Below are 27392 nucleotides of genomic sequence, written 5' to 3'. Positions count from 1 at the left end.
AGGACTGTCGGAATGCTGCCCTTTTTATTAATTGATTAAAAAACACTATTCCTGATATCTACAGCTGCTGCTTCAATGTGGATGTGTGTGTGTGTATGTGTTTTGTAGACTCTAGAGAGAGAGAGAGAGAAAGTGTGTGTGTGTGTGTGTAAAGAAGGCGATAGAAAGTTGCCTGTCTCTACCGTCATCACTTCCCTTCCTGGCTTGTTGGCCTTGCGACCCTCTTCTCTCTGTGCGTCCTCTCCTCCCTCTCTCTCTCTCTCTCTCTCTCTCACACACACACACCGTCCCCTCTATATTACACAGACATTCCCTAGGCTATTTTTGTTTCTCTCTGTCTATTAATGTACCCCTCCATCTCACCATTTCAAATGCCCTTGCTTGCTTCCGCCTCCTCAAACCCTAGTTTAATCATCTAATCTGGCCATAGCTATCTGCATGGGCTAAGGTCTCCTTCCTTTTCTCTCTCTCTCTCTCTCTCTCTCTCTCTCCACACACACCCTCTCGCCCTTATACGCCCAGTAACAGGGCAGGAAATAGTGTCTCGTAGCTCATATGCGCCTCTCTGTATATATCACCGTATGATTGAGAGTGCTCTCTCTCTCTCTCTCTCACTCTCACACACACACACACACAGCGGCAGCAGCACAAATACTTGTTCCCCTTGTTTGAGTCTTTGGTCCCGCAGAAGAGTCACTCTTTCCTGCATACAGGCTGGCTATTTGGCGCTGCCTCTCTCTCTCTCTCTCTCTCTCTCTCTCTCTCACACACACACACACACACATATTCCCTTTATGAGCTCAAAATATGCTGTTGTAGGTCTAGCCTAGAATTCGTTCCTGTGTTGCCTTTGTAGGAAAAGGAAGGCGAGCGGGCTTGAGCCTTGGCCATGAAGCAGCGACTCCAGGCTCGAGCGCGCGAGAGGGAGAGAGTTAATTTGTCAAGTCAAGCAATGATTGAGATAGATTGAGCTCTCACTCCCACCCACACCTCCTCAGCTAACCAGCTCCTTCCGAGCTGCAAATACTGCCTTTTAACCACTCATTTGCTCAGCTTGAATCACGCTGCTTGAGCAATGCCAACAACAATGACAAGAGAAAGGAATAGCAGCTCTCTATAAACACGTCAAGGTGCCCTACACACAGCAATAGTTTTCTAGAGAGAGAATCGTGCTCTTTCCTAATTAGATTGAGCGGACACTAGAGAGAAGGGATTCCCTAGTATTTTAGCGTGCGTGCGCGCGCACCCACACAAGAAGAACTATTGCTCCTCTCTCTCTCTCTCTCTCTCTCTCTCTCTCTCTCTCACATGCCATTGTCATGACGAAGCTAACGAATTGATAGATGATACTGTGGGGACACTCTGCTACAGCGCCATCTCCACAGAAGCTCCGAAGAGAGAGAGGAAAGAGACACGCTAGCAGACTTTCTGAACAGTTGATAATTTTGATCCATTTTTAGGGTGGAGAAAAGAGATGATTCCTCGTGTTGCATCGTTTGCTGCAGAGAGGATGAAAGATGAAGAGAGCTGGTGGTGGTCAATACTGCTGTCTAGTAAGAGGGATAGAGAGAGGATGTAACTACTGCTGCTGTCTAACATCCAGCAGCTGAGGATAGACGAGGGCACACTCAAGCGAACAGACACAAAGTAAAGTAGTACATTGACCATTGTCTTTGAGAGCGAGATGCAGTCAAATGCAGGAGAGAGATATGGAATGGGAACAGCAGACATGCAGGCTTATGTGCCGCCTGCAAGCGGGACCGCAACGGGCGTGGGCGGCGGCAGCGCCGGGCGAGGGCTTTCACACCTGTTCGGACACCCTGCTCAAGCAAGTGCAACAGCCGACCTGACAGGCATGCACACATTGCATTTGCACCGGCCGAGCACCACCTCATTCCAGCAAGTCGCAGCTGAGCAGCAGTATCTGGAGCAGCTGTCGACACATCAGCATACCCTGGCACTGCGTGGGAACGCGGCGCAGCAAGTGGCCAACCCCTTTCTGCATGCAGGGCTGCAGGCACATCACAGCATGGCGAGCTTCTTCAAAACAGTGAGTGGGGGTTTGTCCGGGCACCCTGAGGCGCCGGACACTATCTCGCATAGCTTCTTCAACATGGCACCCGGACAAGAACAATTCAAGCTGTCCGGCTACGGCAACAGCCAGCAACAGCAGCAACAGCAGCTTGCAGGGAACCAGGAAGACGAGGCTTCTGCAGGCTGGCGTTCTGATGAGACGGCTGCCTTACTAAAAGTGTGCTCGGATGTGGACCTCTCCTCTAAAGCTCCTATGGTCTGGGACGACGTAGCCAGGTACTGTCTTTGCCCTTTTCGTTATTAATTACGTTGAATGTGTGCATATTGGATATCATAAGAAGTTTTGGACAAATCCTCACAATAATTCCCACATTGTGACTTATCTCAACATCATGAGTTTCTGTGCCGGAGGCACGGCATACCTAGTTAGGTACGATTGGGGGCAGGGAATTCCCGGCCCCCCCACTGGGCCGGCGGTTCCCTGCCCCCAATCGTACCTAGCTAGGTATGCGGTGTCTCTCGAGCAGAAGGTCATGATGTTATGCATTGTATAAAAAACACTGGAAAAAGCTCCGTACTCTTACATGAGAAAATTTCTAAATCTTCTTGTATATAGCTTCCGTCCTCAAATGCAATCTGTGCAATTGAGGCCACTCTAAACTTGCATTCATTCAATGCTTCATTATCTAAAGTTCTAAAGTAAAGGAAACTTATCATGTTTTTCACCAATGCTCTTAACTTTCAGTGCGGACGTTATTACATTTTGCCCCCCTAGTTATCACTTTTTTTCTTTTTTAGTTGTACTTTACTCTACTCATTGTCCACCAATGCATACCCTAGTTCTTGCCATTTCTCTTCTAATGTTTGATTTTGGACTTCCCTCTTTTCTCCTTGCCTTGTTTTCTTCATCACATTTCCTAAGAACTAAAAATTTTCTACTCTCTACATGTGACTAGATTATGTGTTGCAATCCAATTAGGCATTGCACGCCAAGTATCTCAACATCTATTTCAGCTCATCGGAAGAGAAGAGCTTAGCAGCTAATGCACATTGAATGAGTAAACCCTAAATGACCTTTAAGGATAGCTACCCTAGTAGACTTCAATGTCAAAATAATACTACTCCTAGCCCAAACCTAATTACAACTTGAACTAACAAGTAGCCTATCGAGGGGAACTTTATCCTGCTACGAAAAAAGAAAATAGCAATCTAGAGCACAAGAAAATTTAGAAATTTTCTCATGTAGGAAAACGAGTCTTTTCCAGTGTTTTTCATACAATGAATAACATCATGAGCTTCTGCTCGAGAGGCACCACATACCTAGCTAGGTATGATTGGCTGTAGGGGACCACCGGCCTGGCGGTCCCCTATCCCCAATCGTACCTAGCTAGGTATGCAGTGCCTCCCTCAAAGAAGCTCATGATGTTGAGGTAAGTCACAATGTGGTTCCTTTATCCTCTTAATTTTAACTATTTTACGAAATAGCTCTATAATAACTAGCTCAATGTTTCGGCTATGAAAGTATTTATTAAATATAAAAGATCTAAACGTACATTCGGAACTTTTGTTACGGTTTTGATAAATGAAGACTCTTACAACGCGACTTTAATTTGAAGTAAATATGTGGTGGATATGGATACTTATATCAAAATGAAAAGACTTGGCTTGATAGGGAAGGACGCAAATCATTTCCATATAGGTAATCAATTACATTCCATATACTTACAGAGTAGTGATATTTCACTAGATAATCTAGCTTATAGCATAAGCCATGATTATCAATTTTTTCATAGTTGCCCGGAAATGGGAAACATGGAACGGCAACATGCATGAAATGCCATTCCTTGTTTTGAATACTCATGTTTGAAACATGGAACGAGGATCCGGAACGAAAAATTGGGATGGAAATGGGACCTAAAAAATGGCCATTCTCTGTAACTATGATTTTTTTACATATATGTCCTACATAATCAAGATGCTCAAAGATTTCTTAATTTATTAGCATAGGTACTATGATTATAATTATTTTTTATGGTAGAATGTATTTTTGGTAAGATGATAGTAGAAAAACACCCTACAAAGCTACATCTAAAAAGAATATATGACTCAAGAATGAAAGAACTTGACACCAATGAGCAATCGTTTATATCTCGTATATTTTATTTAGATTTAAAGTGTTTTTCATACATTAGTATTTATAAAATTGATTATTGACATGTATTGCTAAAAATTCTTGCTATAATTGTTCAATTTGTACTAGCATCATGTCTTTGGTGGAGGAGAATATGAGCCCCTGAAAGACATGAAAAAATAGTACGAGTGGATAAAACTAGTAACAAAATAATTTAAGGACTAAAGATATATTTCCATGTACATCTTCAGTACAGATTATTTTTTCAAAATGCGCATAACTTTACTAAACTATCTCAAAGGTATGTCAAATAGTTTTGAGTGGTGCTAATTTTTCTTTTCTATCCCTCTCTAGGTACGCTATAGACTTGTCAAACTTCTACATTCTCTAAATAATTACTGGTACATACTGGTATGTTCTATATTGTATTAGAGACGAATCACGCAAGATCCCTTCCGCAAAGTTCCTTCAAAGGTGTTAGTTTTGTTAGTATAAGAGCCAACAAATGGAATTCGAACTCCTACAGGGTGCTCAAGAGAGAAGAGTCGAAACACGTGGGCTATGCCTCACGGATATCATTTCCTTCGCCATCATCACCTTTCTTTTAACATTTAAATCCAAGGGAAGGGATCTTGTAAGATACTCGTGTCCCGCACTTTTTTCAAGATTGTAGGGACATATTGATGACATTCAATATGTCCCAATTGAGCAATTAGTTGTAGTTTTATGTGAAATTTCCTATTTTTATAGCCCTAAAGTTTAACTTTAAAACTTTTGAAATCAAATATGGATCTTAAACAGTTATGCACACCCTAAAACCATACGTAAGTACTTTTATGGCTTCCTTACATGGTATACAAAGTTATGGTGACATTATCAAATTTGGGTATGGGTTGTTTCAGAGTTAGCTCAATACACTTTTGTGGCCTAGTGATAAGACTAGTGTTAGAGTACGAGACCTTTATATAGAGAATTTTAAGAAACACCTATTTTGTTTCTAGAGGGAAATAATTCTATGGTCAAATATGGGTCTTTGTATCCGTAGGATATGCACACTCAAGGTGAATCTATGATATTTACTATTGATGACCCAAATTTCAACTATAATCCTCTATTGCGAATGACCAACCACGAAAACCACGAAGTCCTATAAGATTGAGGCTAGGGCTATCTCACAATCATGTCCAAAAATATGTGAGATGTAAAGAATGAGGATGCAAGAGAGCTACACAAGGCAAGCACAAAGCACACAGAGATGGAAAGCTTCTTCTTCTTCTTCACAGAAAAGAGAGTACAAAATGACTAAGTGCTAAAGCTGAAAAGTAGCACATATGTACATGCGGTCACTAAGTGTGAACTCGCTAGAAGCGTACTAGGCTGGCACTATAAGTGTAGTCCAGCTGTAGAATCACTGGCAGAGATCCTCCGTGTCGGTCACCTAACGCGCCAGTGAGTAAATGCAGTAAGCGGCCAAGACCCGTAGTGGATGCCAGCTCAAGGTGTAGAGCTCGACATCTCAACACTCCCCCTCGAGCTCTGCATGTCGCAGAGTCCAAGCATAGTCCGGAAACGTCGAAGCTTCTCAGCTCCGAGGGCCTTGGTAAAGATATCCGCTATCTGCTCCTCTGTGTTGACGTAGACCAAGTCGATGTCGCTTGCCAACACTCGCTCTCGAACGTAGTGGTAATGGACCTCTATGTGTTTGGTCCTAGCATGGAACACTGGGTTCCTAGCCAACTGCATGCTGCTAAGGTTGTCACAATGAATGACAATCTGCTGGTCCACCTGCACTCCCAAGTCCTCAAGTAATGTGCGTAGCCAAGCTACCTCGCACGCCGCAACTGCTGCACCTCTGTACTCGGCCTCTGTGCTCGATAAAGCAACCGTAGGCTGCTTTTTGCTGCTCCAAGTAACAGCAGCACTCCCAAAAGAGAACATGAAGCCACTCGTAGATCTCCTATCAACAACGCTACCTGCCCAATCTGCATCTGTATACCCATACAATGCTAATGGTGCATCTGCTGCATAGAACAATGCGTAGTCAAGAGTCCCTTGCACATACCTAAGTGTGCGTCGTACTCCATCCAAATGTGGCTTCCTCGGAAGCTGCATGAACTGACTCTCCAAGCCTACTGTGTAGCTCAAGTCTGGCCTTGTGATAGTCAAGTAGATTAGACTGCCCACCATCTTCCTGTACATATTGACATCCTCAACAACATCACCCTTCTCTGCACTCAGCTTTGCATTCACATCCAAGGGAATGGAAATCGGCTTACAATCAGCCATACCATACTTTGACAACATGTCCAAAGCATATTGTCTCTGTGACAGCCATACACCCTCTGGAGTCCTGATCACCTCAATGCCAAGAAAGTAGCGCAACTCGCCCAAATCTTTCATTTCAAACTCCTGTTTGAGAAGACCCTTCACATGGTCAATCTCCATAGCATTGTCACCAACAATAATAAGGTCATCTACATATATGGTAATGATCACAATCCCCACATCACTCTCACGTACATAGAGTGAATGATCAGCATGAGCTCTCCTAAAACCAATACTGACAAGATACTTGGCAATCCTGTCATACCATGCTCTAGAGCCTTGCTTCAAACCATACAAAGCTTTGAGAAGTCTGCATACATAATCTGGGTAACCTGGATCGACATAACCAGGTGGCTGATCCATATACACTTCCTCTTGCAACTCACCATTCAAGAAGGCATTCTTTACATCCATTTGATGCATTATCCATCCTCTAGATGCAGACACTGCTATGACAGCTCTCACAGTCATCATCTTTGCCACTGGAGCAAAGGTCTCCTCATAGTCTATGCCATACGTCTGTGCATAACCCTTTGCGACCAGCCTTGCCTTGTGACGCTCAATTTTACCATCAGCCTTATGCTTGGTTTTATACACCCATTTACAGCCAATAGCTTTCTTGCCACTTGGCAATGGCACCAACTCCCATGTGTCATTTGCTTCCAATGCAGCCATCTCTTCATTCATTGCATCATCCCAATGCACATTTCCAACTGCATCCTCAAAACATGTGGGCTCCACATCCTGTATCACCTTAGCCATGTAGGCTTGGTGATGCGCTAGATACCCATCATAAGTCAATTTCTGAACTGGATTTCTGACTCTATTAGATCTGCGCGGTCCTTGGTCACTCCTTTGCCCTCTAGCATCTTCTTGTACTTTCCTTACACCAGGTGTCCTGATAGCCGGAATTCCAAATTCCTCATCAAGACTTTGTTCAGAACCATCTGAATCCATGTCTACATGTGAAAAACCTGATGATGCATCAACCATAAAGGGAGGTTCATCAACCTTTTCCTTTCCTTTTCGTGATACATTCCCTGTACCTGTTGGTGGAGTAACCTGCGTACGTAGTTTACCATTCCATGGTTTCTCAACAGAGGCACGAGAAGAGGACTCTTGTGGTCCACTCAAAACCTGTGACTGTGGCCTCACATTTTGTACAACCACATCATCTTTTACATCAGCCCCAATAGTGCCATGTGCATTACTGTACCAGCTGCTCATCTCATCAAAGACTACATCTCTGCTCACTCGTAATTCTCGTGTAGTAGGATTGTAGCATCTGTACCCCTTTTGTTCAAGGGAATATCCCACAAGAATACATTTCTCTGCTTTAGGATCCAATTTCCTACGCAACTCATCTGGTACATGTACGTAAGCTATGCAACCAAACACTTTCAAGTGTGCCAAATCAGGCTTTGTACCTGTAAACTTTTCCTCAGGTGTTACATCATGCACCGCAGCTGTAGGTGTCCTGTTCATAATGTACACAGCTGTATTTACAGCTTCAGCCCAGAAATGATGAGGCATGTTCTTCTCATTCATCAATGCACGTGCAACCTCTGCAATGTGCCTGTTTTTCCTTTCTGCGACCCCATTCTGCTGTGGAGTATATCTGCATGTAAACTGCCTGTGTATACCATGCATTCGCAGAAAATCTGAAAAATCATTGGAGAAGTACTCTCCCCCTCCATTTGACCTCAATATCTTGATTTGCATATCTGTCTCCTTCTCAATCATGACTTTGAAGTCTTGAAAGTGACCAAACACTTCACTTTTGTTACGCATGAAGTAGACCCATACTTTCCTTGTATGGTCATCAATGAAAGAGACATAATACCTGCAACCATGTATACTTGCAGTATCGGTTGGACCCCAAACATCTGTGTGCACCACCTCAAGTGGCCTTTTACATACATTGCGCTCATGTGGAAATGAGCCCTTTGACTGTTTTCCAAACTGGCATGCTGCACACACTTTATGCATACCATCCACCTTGAATTTGGGCAAACCTTTTACAATCTGTTTTGATTGCATGCTGCGCAATCTCTGCTCATTGACATGGCCAATGCGTTTGTGCCAAATGTCAACATCAGCCACAACACCTGTGCCTTGTGCAAATAATGCAGCTTTTACCTCAGGCATGTCTACATTCAGCGTAAACATTCTGCCCACACATTTGCCCTCTGTGATCAGCTTACAGCCATTCTGGAAATCTTCTACATAACAGCCATTTGGATTGAAGCGAACCTGCAAACCCTGCTCAACCATTTGTCCAACAGAAACAAGATTCTTTGTAATGTTTGGGACATGAAGTACATCTGCTAAGTACTTTGATTTCCCACTCTTCGTATTTAGAGGTATGTCCCCTACATGAGCAATGGGGTGAGCTGTATCATCTCCTGTCTGCACATAGCCTGACACATCTGGTTTACGCATATCTCTAAACCACTCTCCACGAGACGTCATGTGATTAGAGGCACCTGAATCCACATACCAAACATCATCTTGGGTGGAATTCTCTGCAGTCATTGTATTCATTACATGCTGCATAACAAACATGCGCTCGTTTTTGCTGTCATCTGCATCTCTGCTAGTACGTAGATGCATAGTTGCCCTGTTCTCTCTTTCTACTTGCTTTTCCCTTTGGACAATCATGTGACATGTGACCTCTTTCACCACAAGTCCAACATTCTCTACTATCTGGAGTATGTTGCTGCCTGCTTGATCCTGCACCACGACCTCTTTGACTCCCCCTGCCTTGAGACTGGTTTCCCCTGCCACCTGTATTGTTTTGATTTGATTGACCTTCCAGAAATTGGCCCCTGCAACCCCTTGGGCCTCGACCACGACCTCTACCTCTACCTCTGTTGGAGTTAGAATAGAAGGCCTGTTCAGAATTATTTCTGCCATGAGAAGAAGATGTGTCAAGGTTCTTCTCCTCAAGAATAAGCATAGAAATCAAATCTTGGAACACGGGGATGTCGTCTCTTGTATTCATGGAAGACCTAAAATGTACATACTCATCTCCTAGACCATCCAAGCATGCACGGACAATGTCATCGTCTTCCACTTACACTTTAATAGATCCAAGAGCCTCAATGATACTCTTGATCTTCAAGGCATAATCATTGATTGAGAGGTTGTTCCTCTTAACCTGATTTAGCTCCGACTTTAGTTGAAGCTTCCTGGCCTTGGTGTTCACCTCGAACACTCTGCCTAAGTTTCTCCATGCAATGGCGGGGGTTTCAGCATCCTGTAGATAGCCCATCATGCCATCTGTGATGCTCATAGACAGCCAATACATCACTTTGCTCTGGCCTTGTTGCCAGTCCCTCAAAGCTTTCCTTTGTTCTGCTGTAGCATTTGCCTCGGGAATCTCTGGTTCCTTTTCATTGTCTCCTTCTACATAGTACCAATAACCTTTTCCTTTTAGGAAATTTGTTATTCTGAACTTCCATGCAGGGTAGTTATTTTTCTCAAGCTTCTCAGTAATAATCTGACTGAAACCGTCAGACATCTTGAAGCACTAAGACAAAATAGCTGCAATCTGTAAAAACCTGCAAATCTGCTGAACCTGCTATCGTGGTTCCTGTAACGCTTTCTACACTCAACGAGCAAAGGGATTGTGATGCTCTTGCTCTCTTAGCCTCTCTTGCCTACACCAGGCTCTGATACCATGTAAAGAATGAGGATGCAAGAGAGCTACACAAGGCAAGCACAAAGCACACAGAGATGGAAAGCTTCTTCTTCTTCTTCACAGAAAAGAGAGTACAAAATGACTAAGTGCTAAAGCTGAAAAGTAGCACATATGTACATGCGGTCACTAAGTGTGAACTCGCTAGAAGGGTACTAGGCTGGCACTATAAGTGTAGTACAGCTGTAGAATCACTGGCAGAGATCCTCCGTGTCGGTCACCTAACGCGCCAGTGAGTAAATGCAGTAAGCGGCCAAGACCCGTAGTGGATGCCAGCTCAAGGTGTAGAGCTCGACATCTCAACATGAGAACGTCCACTAAAGAGCCATGATGTTTTCGACAGTCTACCACAATCATTTTGGTATTAAATATGTCACAAAGTGGCCTTTAATACTAGTCCTATAAAAACATCAGGGTGTTCACTACAATAGAAAAAAAGCTATCACATCGGTTCAACTATAGGGATTATAATATTCAATATTTTTTCACATTTTCACATACAAAACGGTATTGAAAAAATGATCTTGAAAAACAAATTACAGACTGAGTAGGAAAAGGATCTCTTTTATTGGTGAAAATTTCTCCGCTAAGGGGTTTTATAAATAGTCATTGAACGCACTCGATATATAGGTTCTACATATAGCGATTCGCCCCGAGATAAAAGCAAAGAGATTTCGTAGCTCTAAGGGTCCAAGTTTTCAAAGGAAATGCTTCCAATTTTCAAGAGGTCTAAACATAAAATCTTTCAGGGGGAATATGCATATCCATAATTTGCCTTGGTAAAAAATAGTACCAGAACTAAAGGTGTCCTTTTGTGACAACATCAAAGCACTAAATTGTTGAAATAAGATACTATGTAAGTAGATCAAATATGTTTTGCCAAGCTCAAGCTTTTTTATTGAAATCATCAATACATATCTAAATAGCTATAGAGCTATCAAATGTTTATAGTACCTACATATAATCTGACAAGAATATATGTATTACTTTTCCAGGTTTTTTCATGCAATTGAAGAGGGTAGGCCTATCTGAGCATCAAGCTATCCGTACCTCTCATACACCAATTATAATCCCAGTGTAGTTGACTAAACATATAATAAAAATGGGTAATCATTGTGTGGTAAATATAAGGAATGGCTCACCATTACAAACTATTGGATATCACATGCATTCAAGAACTTTCCTAAAACTAGCTGCACGTTGTGAAATATTGAAACATTGAGAGGTCCTTTCTTTGTGACATACTTCTCTAATGCTCTCCTAGTATGCTGTTTCCCATAAGTCTCGACTCCAAATTTAGACATTTTCAAAATAATCACCTATATGAGTCTTTACTAGTGTTTACTCTAATTTTCCACATTCTCATCCATCATTTTAAAATAGGTAATATATTTAAAGTAGCTATTAGCTATTAGGATTTCTTGAAACTCTCTAGATTGTGGTTGCTCATTGACATCTTTGTTCAATTGAAAAAACATGAAAGGTTGCTAATTTTCATAGAATAAAAGGAAAGTTTGATGTCTTTTTATTTCACTCAATTTCCAAAAAAAAACTCATAGATCGGAATGTTTTCAATATTGTTTTTAATTTAAATGTAATACAAGAAATTATCCATCATTGTTAATACTAGTATGCATCTATTTTTTAAGCTTATCATGTGTGTGTGTGTGTGTGTGTGTGTATTTATACACGCATACATGTTTCCCAAGACAAGTGTATGTGCCAATTGTGTTTGAATAAGAGAGAAGATTTGCTAGCTATTGATGGTTGAATGCCATGCTTTGGGAATAAATTATCTATTTGTAGCCACAAAAACAACAACCACTCACCATATATGGATTTTGCGGTGATATTAAGTGATGTTTGCACTAAAAAATATATACCCTATACTAACCCCATGTGATTTCTTTTATGCTTAACTCCAATTATAATGTTGTTTTCTCAATGCATGTGCAGAAAGCTTCAAGAGATGGGTTACCAACGTAGTCCACAAAGATGTAAGGAGAAGTTTGAAAGCTTTCATACTAGCTACAAGAAAGGGAAGGAAGGTAGAGTTTGTTCTCTTTGGTCATTTATATATCTTGACTTCTTTGCTTGTTATTCTTTGAGTGTATGAAATTATGAAATTTTTGTTCTATTTCACAAAAGAAATGTGCTTCTGATTGATGTAAAAGAGACATACGATCATAGAAAAAATTACTCTACATAAGTACACATATCCTAGCTGTTAATTTTATTGTAGATGACTACAAAGTTTTTAAATTACCTTCTATGAATGTCATTAGGGCCATAGATTATGGTAAAATTTTATAGGAATGATCATATCTAAAATCATTGGTAGAGAATATGTAAGAAGTTTTATTTAGCTTTTAACAAACCAATGGTTTTAGAGCTCTTGTACATTGTTCTGAGGAGCCTACATGTTACCAAACATTATCGTCTTTTTAGTAGTTGAGTGATATCTTTAATCACAAGTTTGAGTAGAAACTAGTAGCTTCAAGCTAAGAAAAATGACTAATAACAAAATATGATGTGATGCAGCACACTAGAAAGTCTTTCATACACCAAAAATATTGGATAAACTTTGGGCCCTTACAAGACCAAAGTGACATTATTTTCATCATTTGAGAAACGGTTTTCTAGGTAGAGAACTATCAAAGCCTCACAAGTGGCAATCTCTAGACATGCTTAGTGTGAAACGTTTGCGTAATCCAAAGTTCAAGCACTAGAAGGTATGTAAATGAGCATGTAGATGCTCTTTGTTCTCTAGATTTACATCCTCCTTAAATATTTTGGGGTAGTTTTTTGAATACCATATTCCCTTATCTGATTTTTGGACAATGCTCAATTATAAGATCAATTATAGTTGATGATTTTTCCATTTTAAGTAAAACAAAATGGTAATGAACAACAATATGTTTTGAGATGCTATGCTACATTAAAGTTCAATTTGATTCTCACTACATGGAAGAAGATATATGATATCCAACAACTCTCCAATGAGAAAAATTTTCATTCCATTCCTCGCTCTTAAATCTCAAACTCTATGAATAAGCACGAAAAGCTAAAAGTACATGAATATTGGCCTTGCAAATATTTAGGAGGAATTCAATTAAACCTACAAAATTGATAATACCTTTTGGCAAGAAGAGGAACTTTCAACTTATTAAATACTTTATCAAGTTTTTTCGCTTTGATTGTATTTGCCCCACTAAAATTTGATGGGTGTGCATCCATTGAGATGATCTAGAAGAATCCAATTACCTATTAGGCTCCATAGGTCTGATCCATTATTTTTGTTGATGTGTACATATGGCTTGCTCATAAATTTTTAGAGATTTATGAATAGCTAGAGCTTTCTCTTTGTTATCATCAAGGGGGGTATAGGGACCATGCTTGTTGTCAATAGGAAATTGAGCATATAGTTGAGATTGAGAATCATCTATACCAGAAAAGGAGGGACCTCCTACAGAGTTATAATCATTTTTATGAGTGTGTTTAGAGTCTTCGAAAGAAAGAGATAATGGAAATGGTGGATCATCAAAATCATGAGAAGACCATGCAACATCCATTATATGTTCATTAGAACTAATATCATGAATTAGTATTTTGTTAATGGATAGGTGCATACATCAATTTTATAGACATGCTACCTTTGATCTAGGGATTAAACCATGGGCTTATTTGGTTGGCATTATAATGGGAAGTGTAATGCTAAGGTTCAGGATTGACCATGTGAAAACCATCCAGTTTTTTCATGAAAAACGTTATTCGAAAGGAAAGACCATAACATGAGGTTTAAAGCCAACTATTATTCTCTTAGATCTAGCACCGGTGGTATGGAATGACATAAAAACTAGAAAACAATCTCTAGCCAAGATGACTTAGATGTCTTTCCCTGGAGGTTGGAGAAAAGGAAGGAAGATGATGAAACTACTTTATGAATAACAAGAGGCCAGAGAAACCATCCTATATGTATACATACCTCATTGGAAATAGTTAAAAACTCTTCCTTAAAGAGGCCTTTATGAAAAGATCAAAGAGTGGCCTATAAAATTATAGTAGCTAGCTAAAATTTTGAAATGGAATCATGTTTGTATGCCCATAATGCATGCAATGCTTCTAAACTTCAATCCTTGAAATGGAGAGTTCTTAGTCACCTTGCAGACGACCATTCGTTTTGCTTTTTCTCTAATTCATGCAGTGCTTGGTCACCTTAGAGCTAACTATTCCCTTTGTTGAGTTTTTCTCTTATTCGTATAGTGATTTTGAAAATTCTCTCAAGCCAAGGCATGGATCTTTCTCTTTAAGTACAATGACAAAAAAGTTATTCTCCTCTACCAAGGCACTTAATTGAACAAGTTTTTCTTTTGTCTCTACTCAAGCTTGGTTTAAGAGAAGCTAAGTTCATAAGCACCTTAGAGTGCTTGCCTTTAGCTCCAAAATTCTTCTCAATATGTTCTTAGGATTGTATGCTAAAGAGGCCTCATCAAGAAAATTCACACATTTTTTCATCAATCAGGGAAAACATTGGATACCCAAAGGTTGGTCATCCTGAGGGGGTGCATCTTTAAGAAACTATTCATATAACGTGCATTCAAAGGGTATTAAAAAAACCCCTTTACTTACATGCATAAGGTAATAAAATGACCCCTTTTTTAAAAAAAAACATACGGGTTTTTTTTATAAATCAGTCAAAAAACCCCTTCTGTTAATATAATCTTTTTAAAAATTTAAAATTTTGGCAATCAACAAACTTTTGACAATAATAACTTTTAATGGCTATGGATTCCAATGCATGGAAAGTCAAATTCAAAGGCTATTTGGTGAACAAGTTTCTTTGGGAGTTATCAAGCAAGCACCACAAGAGCCGTATAGCCGTACTGTAGGATAGATTTCACCCAGTTTCAAGCCAAGGATGACCACTCGAGAGGTTCACCTCTTAGACATATAGGTTACCACATGAGTTCAAATGATTGCCAAAATACATAGATGCATGTGATGCAGTAGTATTACATAGAGTGACCTCCTCAAGGATATACAACAAAGTGAGAGAACTTTCCACACAAGCAAATGACTTCAAATTGAGAAAAATTGGGTAATTTGGCTCTTCATCATACATATTGATGATGAAAGTTAATTATGCATTGGATATAATAAATGTACCTTTTGATAGACATGGGAAATATAGCCTTATATTTAATCAGTTATAGTTGCTCCAAGTAAAAGTTTTATTAGTTAAGAGTCAATAAAAATTAAATATTTAAACATAGGGATTAGCTAAACTCAATATTTATTGAAAATAGAAAACCTAAAGGATGCCAATGGCTAAAAATGTTGTACGAGAACCCTCATCAAAGTAGATGAATACCCTAGGAGTAGGCCGTGACCTTTAATACCAAATCATGTAGATAAAGTAGATTATGGAGGGGAGAACAATGCACCATTCATATTGAAAAGAGACCAGAAAAAACTCAATGAAGAAAATAATGGAATAGGTGTTTTTTTTAGGCATGTCACCTTTGACCATGGGCTACTTAGGATGTATCCATAATAATGGGAATCACCATGCTAACATTGAGGCCTTGTAGACAACCATCCAATTTTTTTATGAACAAGGTGACCAAGGAGTCAAGATCATAAAACTATGTTTAATAATGCCAACAATATTCCATTATCACTCATTACCTTTAGTTTGTGACCAATTTATTTTAAGGTCAACATGGTTGGAATATTGCTAGAAAATCAATAATGTTTCAGACTTATCAAAAAAGAGAGACATTGTATATGAGCATATTGAGAAATAAGTTGCAAAGCTGAAAAATATAATGAGTGGGAAGGAGGAAATTGTCCACATTTGTGAATATGAAGGAGATTGACGAGTCGGTATCAGCTGTCACTACAGAGACACGTCTCCGCAGGTTTCAACGTATCATCAGATCAAATAATCCTAATTGGATGTGCATGGTGATTGGCAAAGGAAAAGCTTATGTTTAAAAAAAAACACACAATATTGCTTAGGATATCCATGATGCTTCCATCAAATTATGAGTTGTAACCATTGAACCAAAACACACACCCTCATACACACACTTCTTCTTGTGTGTGTGTGTGTGTGTGTGTTTGTGATTTACAAAAAAGTGTGTGTGTGTGTTTGTATACATATCTCAACAAAACAATGATATCATAGCATGCAATCATGATCGCAAGAAGAAGTTACAACTTATATGTATTCTTGAGCTTAAAGAGATCTCTATGCCAATAATTTTACTTGATAGGATTTCCATTGTTTTCACATTTGATATTTGGTGTGATCAAAGCCAAAAAGGAGAAAAAGGGTCTCCTAATTTTGCAATAGAAAGTAGATTATAGTGGAGAAGAACAATATGACTTTACTTTTTTGAGTATTTTGATCAAGTGAGATTTTGAAGATAAAGGTCACCGACACCACAACCTTACAAGTTCCATGGACCATCATTAGCATGTAGATATGTGTGATCTCGGTTCACTAGATTGACATGTCGTCCAACAAATTATGCCACGTGAATTAGAAAAAGTACATATACTGCATTTTAAAATATTGATGTCTACATAAAATTGAGGTAATCAATAGGAAATTAATATTAAAATATGTATTTCTACATGAAACTAAGGTAATTAATTGGCAAAACTTTTGATCCAAGATCATTATATCTTTTTGATATGTATATAGTGGTGTATATTCTCCCATGTGTATATGATGGTCTCCTAGCTTAGAAAAGGTGCTCAAAGCTCATAGAGATTTGAATGTTAGCTTAGAAAAAAATAGTTTTATAACATACATTTTTGCGTTCTGTTGCAAATATTACTGTAGTATTAGTCATTGTTTAATAAAAAATAGTTCAGATTAAACGTATTCCTAAAATGTATCAATATTTAAATACGTAGAGCACATTGGTAGATATTAGATCAATTAGGCATAAGGTAGACCCAAGAAAAAGTGTTAGAAAGATCTTGACTAAAATTCACCACAACAATTTCATACAATTTTCCAATATTTGTTACTATATACTAAGAAAAATATTTAATATCCTTTTGGCAAAAAATATTTTTAACTTAAATTTTTAGTTTAATCAACTAAATTCTTGAGTATAGAAGATATAATAACAAGGCTTTGAGCTTCTTGATTCATCATATGTATCCCTTACAACCTTGAAATGTGGCTAAAATAATATAGAATCTATATCTATAATAGATATGATATAAGAGGATTGTGTAAGTCTATATTTCTTGTCCAATGTCTGATAGTTCATTGTACCACTAGTGTGTACCCAAATCTAGATTTTTTCACGAGAGGTCCATAAAATGGATCAAAACAAATATTCAAATGTAGAGCATTATTTTGAAATGCAATCAAAGGAAATTGTCGTGGAGTCCATTTTACTTTCTTTGAATGTGGGAGTTACTTGGTTAATTTTAAAATCGTAGTAAAATTTTTAAAAGGAAAATTTGTGAGATTATAACTTGTAAAAATTAGAAATGCCCTCTTGATTAAAGTAAACTACATGACTACAAGTACAACTACTTGAATTGAGGGAAGGACATCTTGTATGAATGTTGTAGACTAGATGACCTCAAACAAAGCCCCTCTTCCCCTTCTTAAAAACCCATAAAGATCATGAGATGGATTTAATACAAAATAGGAAAAGAAGTCAAGAATTAACTACCCATTTGTGGTGTGACCACAGTATAGAAATTGATCAAGCCATTCAATTATACCATGCAATACAAATAATTATGAAGAACGCTAACCTATGGATTGAAGAAGGATCTATGGGAGAAATCATAATTTGAGAGAGTTTAAGGTCTTACGCTACCAATATTTATATCCTCAAAGGAAAAGGGACAAAACACAAAGTTAACTTTGTATACATTAGGAAAATTTGTATATGGGGATAGGAAAACTCTTATAAAGGTTATGGACAAGTGTCCTCATAAGAATTCAAATACCAAATCTATATCCCCACATGCCTCTCCCATCCTCAAAGAAAACACAAATATACTCATAACCATTAGATAAAAGTTTGGAATCTAAGTGAGTAATCAACTAAGTGTTTATGGTGTAGAAATTAATAAAGAATTCTACACTAACCTATTGGTTAAGATGATTACAATGAAATAAATATTTGTGAGTTGAATAAAGGCCTACACAAAAACAAGAAGGTACATCACAAATTAAAAAAATTAATACATTAACTTACTCTATCTTACTAGACTCTTTCACAAAATTATGTAGATAATACATCACATTAGCTTATTAGAAGTTTGCCATTGGTAAACCCCATAAAATGTGATATACTATATCAAGTTTACTTGTTTTTCAAATAGTACTTTGACTAGGAAAAAAAATTCTTTTATCTTTTTGGTTTATAATTATTGTCCACTATGTATGTCTCACGAAAAAGTTACATGAAAAGGTTTTTTTATTACCCTTGTTCCTATGGTTTTTGTAAAGCACTTGTTGGTCTTCATAATTGACTTTTATGTTTCATGAAATATATTCATGATAGAATTATTGTGAAATTCTCAATCATGGGTCCATAAGATAGACCATTACTGGCCATGAATGATTATGTAGTGGGAATAATCACTTAAATAAGCAATAAGTAAAATGCAAAATATAAGTATCTATGATACTACTATCATAATAGCCTTATGACTTGATTAATGGCGAGCACTGATCAACACATGAGTGTGTTTTACAATGGACCCGATAGGGTGGATCAAATAGGATAAACAATATTTGAAGGGCTAATAGTCATCAACCATCATTATTGAGATGAGAAAATTCATGAGTTCAAAGCAAATTGAAGCTTGTTGAGGTTGGTTGACTCCTTTGTTACCTAGTGCCATTGACCTAAAACTAAGAGGTATGTAGTATGCAATCTTGGTGTTGTTTGCAGTTGAATCTGTATGCTAAAGATAGCGTTTACGTAGGGATCTTGATGTCAATACACACTGAGAGTGGTCGTGGTTTTCTACCATAGCATGTTATATAGGCTTTGTAGCTTGCAAAAGCCATCTTGATTGAAAAGCACCCCTTTTGGAGATGCCATTGATATTAGATGTGGGTATCCCTCCTCAAATATTGAACAAAATATTTTCAATTATAGTAGGCATTATGAAGAAATACATGCCTGAAGTTGCGGTCTCATTAATGAGCTCACTTGTCGAAATGTTTTGTTTTCAAAAAACCAAACTTTAGTTGTTAATGACAAAAGGAGGTATTTGGAAGATTGTCACATGTGAACAACCCATAAATGTTTATCCATGTCGTTATCAACGTCATTTTATTTTTCTTGAGGAGAATGAGTTCACTCTTTCCATACAGTGAGATTAGGGGTCTCAGCTCTCTCTAAGACAATCCATGTTATCACCTCACCTCAAAATTGTGCATCCATTAATGATTAAATTTTTTTGGCAAATAAAATCCAAATTTTGTGCTTTTGAACCTTGTTGACCCACATATCAAAGAACGTAAATATTCCCCGCACTTCACAAAGTTGAAGATGTCTCTCTGCCAAAAGTTAAATGGCGCGTTTCCTTAAAGGGCCCTTTTGAGATCTAGACTTTTTGTAATGCCTCATTGGTTTGATACTAATTAATAATATCTATATCATCTTGTTTTCACAAGAATAGCTAAGAAATTAAAGTATAGACAACATTCTAGAGAGTACATTTGGTGTTAACACCAACAATGCACAATTTTTTCTTAAAGTGCCATTGCATAAAATAGGTTACTCTTAAGAAACACTTAGCTAGGATTGACTCCTTTTTAACAACTTGCCACTCTAAAAATTTCCATTGGATATATTTGATGAAAATTTTATTACTCTTCTCAATAGCTCTAGTGAAGTCAAGGTTAATGAGATTATCATTGATCTCAAAGTAGATGGAAAACTAAGTTGTGCGTAGGGGTTTGGCGCTTTCAAAAAAGATTTACATAGTAGGGGTAAGAAAAAGTTTTCATTTTGCAAAAAGCTTGGTCATACAATTGAGTAGTGTTCCAAGAAGATAGTTAAGGAAGAAGATAGTTAAGCAGGCTTTGTTGCTACACAACCTTCATAGTAAGAATCTCAAGGTTTCAAAAACCTCTTCAAGCTAGAGTTAACTCACTTAATAGGGAGAATGCTTGGAATTTTTGAGTTCTTTTTTACTTTAGTAAGGTGGTGTTTTTGGCCTTGCACTAACAAAATGTGTGGGGACAAAAAATTGTACCTATCATCACGTGAGTTTAATAGAAGAGTATTTAAAGTTATAAAAATATATATACATATATAAGGATACATTTTTTTTCAAATTGAAGAAAAACTTGCGGCTTTCAAAAGAAAAAGATACATTATATTACTAAAAACATTCGCAAAGAAAGTACTTTAGAAAGATGCATTGAACATGTGTGATATCATGGAAGTTATATGCATAGTCAACCTTTTGCAACAAATTGATAGGTTGTTTTCAATGATGTTTTTCCTTTTACATCTACATAAAAAGAATGGGGATCGGGTTTAGACATTAGCCATGCCTTTTGCTTGTGTTTAGATCGAATGCCTATTGAATCTCCATTTGATTTAGGACTTGTCTTAGATCCGTAAAGGGGAGAAAGGGGACATTGTAGTGCTATATTGTTTAGGATTTTACCTTAAGGGGAGAGGGAGAGACGACTTTGACAATCATGCATAACATTCGATCATTCCTCTAAATCATGCAATGGTCATGCTTAGAGAGGTTATCACTCTTGGAATAGTGCAATCTAGCCAACATCCCCCTCTTTAGTGCATGCCATTTGGGCTCTATAGATAAACCACTTACATTGTACAGACACACATGCTCTTGTTGAGTATTTTATTAGTGATGGTTATTTTATTTGCATTTCATGTGTTAGTCAGTGTTAGAAAAAAACCGGGGTCTAGTGTATTTTAACCGGTTGAAATTATAAAATCTCGGTTAGATTTTGAACTTCTCTTTAAGAAAATTGGTAAATTTACACAAGTTTTAGTGTAATTACTGGCAAAAGCTTCAAATTTTGACCTCAAAACCGGGAGAACTTCAAGTTTCTCCTTATTTTGTTCGGTTAGGAAAAATGTATTTCTCTAGCCCTTGTGTTAGTGTCTCTCTCACTCTCTTCCTATTTCCTAGAATTTGAACATGAAAGTATGATATATACAAGAGGTTTGAAGGTGGCCTTGACAAGAAAAAGTTTTTAAAGGTAAAGACCCTATATATGCTACATGAAAATCAGGTTTATTCCAAGAATCTATTTACAAGAGGGCAATGATAAATTTCGAGCACTGCTGCCTATGTGGTAGCAGCCATTGCCATTGAAAAGCTCAACATTTTTTAAATCAAGGGCGACTGCTAGTGCCACGTAGGGCACTAGCGCTCAAAATTTAACCACAGGTAGAAATGAGTGTGTAATTTCATCGATATTGATTCAAAAGGTTGGCTGTACATGTATGTATGTATGTATGTATGTATGTGTATGTTTATATCTGTGTGTATGTGATCATCTTTTGAATGTATGCGTATGTGTATATGATCATCTTTTGAAATTTGTAATAACTATATATCATTTTAAAATGATTATATACATTCTTTTTAAGTTTGTAATAATTATCATGAGCTTATTACTATCCGTTGCAGAGAACCAAAGGAGAGAGCTGGAGTTCTCATCTGATTTCTCTTCCGATGGTGGCCATGCAGGCCACGTACTTGAGGGTGGCCATGCAGCCAATCTGCAGACCAGTGATAATTATGACAATAACAACGACGATGAAGAGGATATCATTGAAGAAGACAACCACAACAATAATGAGAATTCCAAAAAGAGGAAAATGAGCAGCTTCTTAGCTCCCTCCAAAAGCTTCTTTGAAAAGCTCACCAGAGACATCATTGAAAAGCAAGAGGAGCTCCACAGAGCTTTCCTTGAGACCATAGAGAGAAAAGACAGAGAGAGAGTGATGAGAGAGGAGGCCTACAGAAGACAGGAAGCTGCAAGGCTTGATAGAGAGCAAGAACTCCGAGCGCAAGAAGTCTCGATCGCCGCTTCACGCGATGCTGCCCTCATCGCTTTCCTCGAAAAAGCGACGGGGCAATCCCTCGCCAACACGCTGCCGAAAATCGCAGGTATGTCGGCGCATGCGGTGGCGCCGCTCTCGTCCACTCATGGCTCTGCTTCTGCTCATGCAGCCACCCTTGCTGCTGCCCTTTTTCAGCAACAGCAGCAACAGAACTCTTGTGATCAAAGCCTCCTCCATCATCAAGCCCTCCAAGATGCATCAGATATGGATAACAATTCTGACATGAACACCAAAAGGTGGCCAAAAGTGGAAGTGCATGCGCTCATCAGGTTGCGTAGCGGCATGGAGCCGCGGTTCCGCGAAGCCGGCCCTAAAGCCCATCTGTGGCAGGAGATCTCCACTTCCATGGCATGCTTAGGTTTCATTAGGAGCCCTAAAAGATGCAAAGAGAAATGGGAAAATATCAACAAATACTTCAAAAAGACGAAAGACAGCAGCAAGAAGCGCCCGGAAAATGCAAAAACCTGCCCGTATTTTCATCAGCTGGACACTCTTTATCAGCGCGGTATCCTGACATCGTCATCCTCCGGTAGTAGCAGCAAGCTTCTTGGAAAGTCTGACAATCTTCTGGAGTATAATACACAAGATGATGAGGATGGGTTCAACATGCAAAATTCGGATACTATGCACGGCGAAAGGGAGGGAGATATTGCAGAAATGCAAAATGCAGAGCAACAAGCAAGGGATAAGGAGATGCATAATGATCAAGTAAGCATGCTTCATATGTTGCAAAATTGGTTTTTTGTATCAAGTGCTTAAGTAGTAGTATATCTAACCAGAGCGTTGGTGTTGGTGTCGGCATTGGCGTATTATATGCATCGACAGATGGATAAGTTTCTTCATCAGCATGCAGCGGCATCGGGTGCTCTTAACATGAATGTTGCCACTAAGAAGTCCTTACAAGTAGAGATGTTTGTGAAGGATATATTGGACCTTCAGCAGCAGCAACATCAAAAGCTTGTTGAAGAGTATGACAGAATGGAGCAAGCACATGAGCTAAGAGAGCTAGAAAGGCAGCAGATAAAGACCACCGGGACATCGCTCTCGCATGGAAACACGCATGACAATGCGACATTGATGGCGCTCGTGCACAAATTGGCCGGCGATTCGTCAGATCTGAGCATGTCCGCACCATCAAGCATGGAGTAAGAGATGATCAGAGCTTGAATTTGATAAAGAAGGATTTTATAAGAGATCGATTGTGCGGGTGCGGAGATAGGGATTGCAGATTAGCATGAGCTGACATGGTGGATAATGCATTAGAGATGTGCATGGGGAGTCAATTTGATAAAAGGATCTTTAGCTCACATGCATGTTAGGGGTTAGCTAGCCTGACACAGAAGGGTGCTTCTTGGGAAGATCGGAATCGACACCGCACACAATGAGAAGGGATGAGATGCTCAGCATAATGATGTGCTGAGCATAATGTGCAATAGAGATGTAAAACATGCTGTGTGGGCTAGCCTTGAGCAGTCCTCATGATAATGATAAAAAAGCTTGTGCTACCTGCAAGTCTGGCTTTGGCCCAGCTTGAGCTTCCTACATTCGTTTTTACCATTTATGTTGAAGCAATATTGCAGCTGCATTCTGATGTAACATATCGTTTACTCTTCAACAATATTTAGCTTTATTGTTTCTAGCTCATATTTACGGTTCCCACAGTTTTTTATATGGATTTTTGGTGAAGAGTGATGTTGTTTCTCTGATGCTCTCTCTCAAAAGGCTCGCTTTGGTGGACTAGCTTTATAATTTTTTTCATGTAGGAAAACGGAGTCTTTTCCACTGTTTTTCATACAATGAATAACATCATGAGCTTCTGCTCGAGAGGCACCGCATATATACCCAGCTAGGTACGATTGCGGGCAGGGGACCCCGGCCCGGTGGAGGGGACCCCCGGCCCCCCCACCGGGCTGGCGGTCCCCTGCCCCCAATCGTACCTAGCTAGGTATGTGGTGCCTCCCTCAGAGAAGCTCATGATGTTGAGGCAAGTCACAATGTGGGAATTATTGTGAGAATTTGTCCAAAACTTCTTGTGCTAGTTGCTTAAATATTATAGTTGAATTAGTTCATAGGTCATCAATGCCTTAATGACGGGTTAGAGGGCTCCCCCATAGACCCTCTTCTAAAGGTGCTATTAAGGGGCCCTTTAAAAAAAAATATCCGTGCCTCACAAGCCTTCGCAAAAGTTAAGGGCCCTTCACCTAAAATGTCTCACTGAATATGTAAGGGGTCCTTCAACCACCCCCTACACTTGAGAAACGCCTTTATAACTTGGTATAGAAGGTCAACAAGTCAAAAAGAGAAAGTTTCCTTCCAATTTCACTATGCAAACTACTGGAAACTTGTTGTTGAAGGGCTTATGGGCACTCAAAGGAATTTTTATAGGGCCTTTTACATTTAAAAGGGCCCTTTTCTTAAAGTTTGATTTAGAGGGTTAATGGGGAGCCCTCTTAGAGCTGATGAGAATATGGGTAGTTGTTTGCCTCATAGTGGGGCTTGGTATCTTGTCGATCATCATAATATGGTATCCCTCAAAGGCTCGACATGAGCTTGAGATTGCTCTGTACATTTACTTTGGTGAATACAAGTTATCCACTCACTATTGTGAGTTTGTGGGTGTGGGGGGGGGGGGGGGGGGGGTGTTGTGAAAGATTGTACAAGAAATCGTGCTAAATGTGACCCTTTTGGATACCAACAATATGCTGGTGCATGGAAGGACTCGCTTGTTTCCACCTACTTGATGTTAGCTAGGGCATTCTGATTTTCCCTTTAAGGTAATACCCCTTCTATGCTTGATACGACTTCGTGCATCGATGGGGTTGTCATGATTCATATCAATGAAGTTAGCTTGTCATGGTGGCAATCCGCATATACCCGCATGTTCTTTGTAAAACATTGTGAATTGTTGATTGGATAGGCAATCTCTAGCTTCTCACTCTATATGATGCTGACAAGGCAAGGCTTCGTTGGAATCAACAAAAGTTTTTGTGAGACTCAACAAAATTTTGGGATTATTCTTCTTAGAAAGTTTTCAGCTCATCTACTCTTATAACTTGGCAAAAACCTGTCTACTTTGTGGATGCTTATTATCCTTGACCCAACCACAAAATTGCTAACATCTTTTTTTGCATCAATCAAATAGATGCATCTGAGCTACTTCTAATGAGCATTTTCTACAAACATGTCTACTTGGCGGATGCTTATTATCCTTGACCCAACCACAAAATTGTTAACATCTTTTCTTGCACCAATCAAGTAGATGCATCTACGCTACTTCTAATGAGCATTTTCTATAAACATGTCTACTTTGTGGATGCCTATTATCCTTGACCCAACCACAAAATTGTTAACATCTTTTCTTGCATCAATAATTAGATGCATCTGAGCTACTTCTAATGAGCATTTTCTATGTTTGTGCATTGAAATACTTCTAACTCTTCTTTTATGCTAGTATAGATAGTGCTCAACATTAGATTGGTAATGCATACTTTTATATCATGAGACACTTTTTTTTTTGTTGAAATGAGTAGAAATGTATTAAAGAGACTCAAAAAGGTACAATGTTCCCACAGGTAAGGGGTAGGACAGCACTAGAGTTGAAGATCAGGTTAAAAAAGACTGAGCATTCTGCTTCTAGCAGGATGGTAGTACATAGAGGCAACAAAGCTCCATTTTTGCCATCTAATAGACTGTAAGATAGAAGAGCGAGAGAGAGATCCTCAGAGAGAGCTTCTTGAACATTTTTACAAAGATTACGGGCTGAGAGCTTTGAGTCATCCTCTAGAAGACAAGTAGGGTAAACAGACTAGCTCTTGAATACAGATGTTGAGACACTTTTTTGTCCTCTTAACCAAGAAACTTTATGGAATCATTCAAAGAAATTCAAAGTGATTTTTCAAGTGTTTTATGACCACAAAGTTGGCTTATGAGCTAAAAAAGACTTGGTATATTTTTGAGCTATAGATTTCACCTTTGACATTGTGGTTGAGAAAGTGTTTTCAACCTAAAGTGTATCAAAAAATGTGTGTTGTTTTTGTCCATTTTTCATAATATTGGTAGCTGACTATCCTAAAACTCGTCTTAGTTAGGTTCAAAGTGCTATATAACTTGCAATAGTAGTCTTTAGCATGTTTGCATACTAGGGAATATGATATGTTTAAATTTCAAGTTATGGCCTAGTTATGAACTCAAGGGGTTCACTATGTAAAAATTGTGTACTATATTGTGTATATTCAAGGACTATTTTCAAAACTCCTTATTTGTGAATTTTTTATAGATAGAATACACTTTTTATATTCAATCCGTAATTTTCTTCCCAATTCCATTTTATATTATCCTTAAAAAATAAAATTTAATAACTCCTTCCACTAGTGCCCTCACATCAAGACATATAGCTACTAAGTGACACACCCCCAGTGAGTTTATGAAAAAATGCATGTGCTGATTTATTGATGAATTTTTAGCATCTTAGATTCCATATAAATACAAAATCTACTTATGCATGCATATGGATTCCAAGTCATATGCATACTCTTTCTTGAATTTGGGGGTATACCTAATACCTCGTAGAGAAAACAATGCAACATTGGGCTCATATGTCGGGTTTTTCTTGAATCAATATCATTTTTCCTTGAGGTGTAAGAGTAGTATGATCGGCTAGTCTAGAACAAAGACATTGAGGTTCATCAAAGACCAACTAATTAAGGTATGGTATGTAGCTGTTTGGGATATTAAAAGTTACCTCATCATGTTATAGGATCTATGACTATCTTATTTCTCTCAAGGACTTCCCCCTATCTAAAACAATCAAGCTATAATTATAGAAACTGGAGCTAGGCTCAGAGTTGAAGAAGATCTTTTGCTTAAAAATACCAATTTATTATTTGACGAGTGATTGGGTGGCAAGATGGATTATACCTCTAAGGAAGCGTTCACAACATCACGTTGGAAAAAGTGCAGGAGACAACATCCCTCTTCTCTTGTCGTCTTACAAACCCATCCTCAATAAGAAGCATGCCCTGAAATTTGTAAGAAGTCACTCTAGGTCTCTCTATAGCTGTAAAGAGACCATCTTGGAGGCACAAAC

At 38.6% G+C, this 27392-nt stretch overlaps 1 protein-coding gene across 2 annotated transcripts; it reads left to right on the top strand.

Moving 5' to 3' along the window:
- Window positions 1–210: 210 nt before the first annotated feature.
- Window positions 211–23950, top strand: LOC147455549 (trihelix transcription factor GTL1-like). 2 transcript variants are annotated; one of them, XM_086514309.1, is made up of 4 exons: window positions 211–2310; window positions 12147–12238; window positions 21930–23014; window positions 23132–23950. In XM_086514309.1, exons 1-4 carry the CDS (start codon window positions 1685–1687, stop codon window positions 23453–23455), a joined length of 2127 nt encoding a protein of 708 aa, XP_086370435.1. In that variant the 5' UTR covers window positions 211–1684; the 3' UTR covers window positions 23456–23950. The 2 variants fall into 2 exon arrangements, with proteins under 2 accessions (XP_086370435.1, XP_086370434.1); XM_086514308.1 differs by having other exon boundaries at window positions 212–2310; window positions 21870–23014.
- Window positions 23951–27392: the final 3442 nt, after the last annotated feature.

The sequence above is a fragment of the Adiantum capillus-veneris genome, chromosome 6, assembly GCF_014529385.1.
Source record: "Adiantum capillus-veneris isolate H3 chromosome 6, ASM1452938v2, whole genome shotgun sequence".
In the NCBI taxonomy this organism is placed as follows: Eukaryota; Viridiplantae; Streptophyta; class Polypodiopsida; order Polypodiales; family Pteridaceae; genus Adiantum; species Adiantum capillus-veneris.
The sequence above is the reverse complement of the archived record's forward strand: the minus strand, read 5'-3'. Positions and strand labels throughout refer to the sequence as shown.